The 4,049-nt window shown below is 40.5% G+C and overlaps 1 protein-coding gene across 1 annotated transcript; it reads right to left on the reverse strand.

The window, feature by feature from the left end:
• Nucleotides 1-871: 871 nt before the first annotated feature.
• On the reverse strand, nucleotides 872-1,571 carry LOC149964402 (uncharacterized). The gene is made up of 2 exons (XM_090167195.1): nucleotides 1,347-1,571; nucleotides 872-1,300 (listed from the first exon to the last, which is right to left on the reverse strand). Exons 1-2 carry the CDS (start codon nucleotides 1,569-1,571, stop codon nucleotides 872-874), a joined length of 654 nt encoding a protein of 217 aa, XP_090023321.1.
• Nucleotides 1,572-4,049: the final 2,478 nt, after the last annotated feature.

Here is a 4,049-nt window from a genome sequence, read left to right on the forward strand (position 1 = left end):
AAACAATGCAGCTTGGTACCGCTTCGGCTTATGTCCGACCATCCGTTGAAATAGTAGCGTGGAATAGTGATAGAACTTATCGCTTGAAGCTCTTCGCACCATTCGGATAATGATTTGTGGATCTCTTCAGGTAGAGTCTCATCCCGAGAACATTTCTGTTTCCAAAGTTATTGAAGTAGGAATTTGGCTCTCGTCCTAAAGGGTGTGAGAAACAACATGGATTCAAGAATTGACGCCGCAACTTTAATAACCCAGCGCTTGGAATCTTTTCTCTTCATCGCCACTTCATTTACCGCGTTTCCGTTTATTAATAAATGGTCTCACTCCTAGCTCCTGGACAGTCCCAGTACTTTACAAGGCACCGACGGTTTCGCTTCATTTTCCTGTATTGAATTTGGCTCTAATATTTCTTTCACTTCGGCTCGGTTACTCCGCCATTTTTGGAGATACATACCAGCATCTTGAAGGATCTTCGATGTTTATCTGCCTAGCTTGATAGCTTCTTGAACCCCAAGTTCGCCAGTTACCATGTTGTCGAGGTATAGTTTCTTCTCCAATGTTTCAGTAGCATTCAGATAGGTCTTTTTGTCACCCTTGGCATGAAATTTAAAAGGAGCTTCTACAAGGAACGGAAAGGACTTCACTCCAAACGGGGCTCAAGTTATTCGATACGTCGCTAGTCCCTCTGTACTGGGATTTGACAGATTTATTGCCCAAAGAAATCGCAGAGCGTTTCGGTCCTTTTCCGCTACTCCAATTTGGTGAAAGGCTTTCTCCATGTCTGCCGTTATCGCGTCACTCTTATCTCTAAACTGAATCAGAACGCTGAAGAGTTCTTCAAGTAGGTTTGATCCAGACTCTAGGCATTCGTTCAGTGATGGAACATTTTTCCAAGGGATCCGGCATCGTAAACTATGCGAAACTGATTAGTCTCGCTTCCCTTTCGAATTACAGGACTGTGAGTGATAGAGTATACGGGTCCAGCTGTCTGCCATTCGTTAGCCTCTTCAACTCTTTCGACTATTCCAAACTGTATCTGCTCTTTAATCACTTGAGTGTACGCCATGAAAACGGACTTGTTGCTTTTGAGCTTATCTAAGAAGTTCTGGGTCGTTCTAAGAGCTAACTCGTAATTGTCGGACAGCTTCTTAACATTTGTTTTCCAAGGTAATTCTACCTGATAGCGCCCATCTTGTTTCGTCACGGTTTTTTCAAAATTCTTCAGGGTTTCACAGTGCTCACTAATTCCCAGCGCCTCAAGGTTCCAGAATTTTTGCAAATTTACTAGAAAAAGCTTCGTCTTCGGTTATCCCGATATGCAATACGGTTACTGAATTAATCGCTACCGCATCTTTGACAAATGTTTCGTCTCCACCGGTGGGACCTTGAATAGTCCAGCCAAAAAGAGTTTCTGAAGCTAAGGTGGCCTTTCCTAAGCGTAGATTTTCTCCGGCTCTCATAATTTGCCACAAGTAATCAGCGCCGACAAGAATATCGATCGCTCCGCTCGCTTTACTTCCAAATTTATCTTCTAACGGCGTATCTGCTAGTTCGAGTCCTTGTTTTGACATTTAGATAACTTGGTCGCTGCTTGGTACCCAAAATACCGTTTCGCAGATTTCGCGAATATAGATACTCGTTTGGTAGGATCTTTAACGTTGCTCAATTTCCACCTTTCTACGCGTGTACGGTAGAGGTCCATCTTCACTGCTGTCGAAACGGGTCCTAAATAGGTTAGAGTGTGCAATAACTGGTGGCTTTACCGGGCAGTCAGGGTCCGGCTCTTGTAACCCATAAGGGCGGTGGCGCACTGGGTATTAGCCTAGCTGGCCCAGCTGGTGTTAGCTCTGATCAAATGGTCCTATCTCCACCTCTGACTTCGGTCTGGTTTCGGCTGTAAACTGAGCTTTGGCTCAGGCTAACGGAGAGGGTCCGTGCAAACTGGCCGCCTACTCTGGGGCGGAGGGCCTCCGTATGTGGGCACGGTGTTGCTGTTTCCCGGCCTTTTGGAGCACACCGGCATCTCCGGTACCAGCTGTGCCGAGTTATGTGGACCGTTGTGAGCCCGTGGTTCCCCTTTAGGAGCTCTCTCCAAAGGGTATGACTCTTTAACTACGTAGGTAGGGTGTCGGCTAAAGTTGCTTTATCATCCACTCTCTAACCCACAGCTGAGCGCGAAGTGGAAAATGGTTGAACCATTGTGGCGCCTTTTGTCGGATTGAGTGGCTCGCGTCGAATGTGAGACCATCAGTAGTAGGTTACTACTACCCATGCTGGATTTGTCACCTGCCTGGGCTTGTGGACGCTGGCAATGGGCATTCTAATGAGACCACCGGTGTAGTAGGCTTTTTGATTTGCTTGGAGCACCGGTATATAAATTCTAACCACATCTACCCTTGAGAAGTTTCTATACAAATAAATAATATCTAACAATAGGGCCACATACGATCTCTGGCCTTTGAGCCGCATCATCTATAGTAAGCCTCCTTCACGCGTCCGCGGGATTGATATAAGAAACGGTAATACAGTTAAATATAACATAGTACAAAATCTTAATTAATTTAAAATATTCTAGCATCGAAGATCAAGTTAATCGTAAAAGGAGGTAATATATTCTATTACATTAAAAATTTTACAAACTTTTTAAATTTATTACAGAGGGTATACTGTATATTAACGTTTTGATATTTCCAATTTGAAAGCTGCCAATTAAAAAGTTGGCAAGCCAAAATGTACCTCTGCTCGTTAGCGTTTGCCCTTGAACGTATTAACTACTGGACATGGCATTCAACTATATACCGCCATATTCAGAGCGTGCGTCTAAAAACGTAATCCTAGTCCTATCCCAACCAGTAGAGTATTTTTTATTATTAGGAAAATAAATATTATAAATGTTATTGCCTTAAACAAAATTCAATATCAGTACGACAAAAAACCAACTTTAGACCTTAAACGTTATTAAATTAACAAAGCAACAAGAATGAGAAATATAAATTCCTTATAAACAATTATAAAAACGCTCACGAAAGTAAAATATATACGTGCGAGAAACTATTTCATTGAAAAAATGCAACCCATTGTATTATAGGTCTTTAACAATCACATATATACGAAAAACAAAAGTTTAAGCGACAAACCAACCCCTTGTTTACTCCACTGACCTCATACATTGTTGAACGTAACCTTGAGGATACTATGCAGAAGACATTATGTTTATAGCAAAATCGAAATTCTAAAATTTAATTTAAAAGTCGCGGGTTTAGAGAATATTTACTTCGTTTTCAACGTAAGGTAAAAACCTTTAATAGAACCAATAGCGTGTTAATGATTTCGCATTCACTGTCTGATAATGCAAATTTCCTTAAATCTTTGTCAGTCTTTGTAATGGATTCTAAAGTCTAAAAAAACTGAAGCAATTATCGAAATTGTGTATGTAAAAATATAGTTTGACTGTTATTTGTTATCAAATCACCTGTCTCAAATAAATAGCTCGGGCAAGCATAGCATTAGTAGAATTCCACCGGGTTTTTACATCCATTATAACTTTTCGATCTGCTATACCAAATTCGGCATTCACCTCGGACAGTATCTTTTCGCGTTGAACTGATAACCGAATTTTGGTGACTAAAGTCCTGACCTGAAAATAGGCACTCAAATACATTTACGTTTACAGAAACACATTTTTGTAATATCGAAAAAGTTCTGTCACTATTATTATTACTATTTGTATAATGAAGTAAAATTTTTACTCTATTGGTGACTCAATGACATTGTCAGAACTATTCAAGCCAGATTCAATTACGCTTACGATAAGTAAAGAACGCTCTCACAATTTTGCGGTTTCCAGTTACCTTTCTAACTGCATTTCCAATATTGCTATCCGTGGCCATATAAGTTTCTTTCAACTCTTCTATATATGGTTCTTCGGCGTCATAACATGGTTGTAATAGTTTATTTTTAGCAAATCTTGCACTGCCAAATTCAAAATATGTGCAAAACAATAGATGCGATTTTGTGCAGTGTATCTTAGTCCAATATCCCTACTCGTT

The sequence above is a fragment of the Leiobunum rupestre genome, chromosome 1, assembly GCF_980474605.1.
Source record: "Leiobunum rupestre chromosome 1, qqLeiRupe1.1.hap1, whole genome shotgun sequence".
NCBI lineage: Eukaryota > Metazoa > Arthropoda > Arachnida > Opiliones > Sclerosomatidae > Leiobunum > Leiobunum rupestre.

Excerpts from the sequence above, each read along its gene's own strand:
- LOC149964402 (XM_090167195.1), bottom strand. The coding sequence starts at position 1,571 with ATGTCAAAACAAGGACTCGAACTAGCAGATACGCCGTTAGAAGATAAA. Across the intron at positions 1,301-1,346 it reads AAACATTTGTCAAAGATGCG|ACGAAGCTTTTTCTAGTAAA; the intron begins GTAGCGATTAAT and ends GGATAACCGAAG.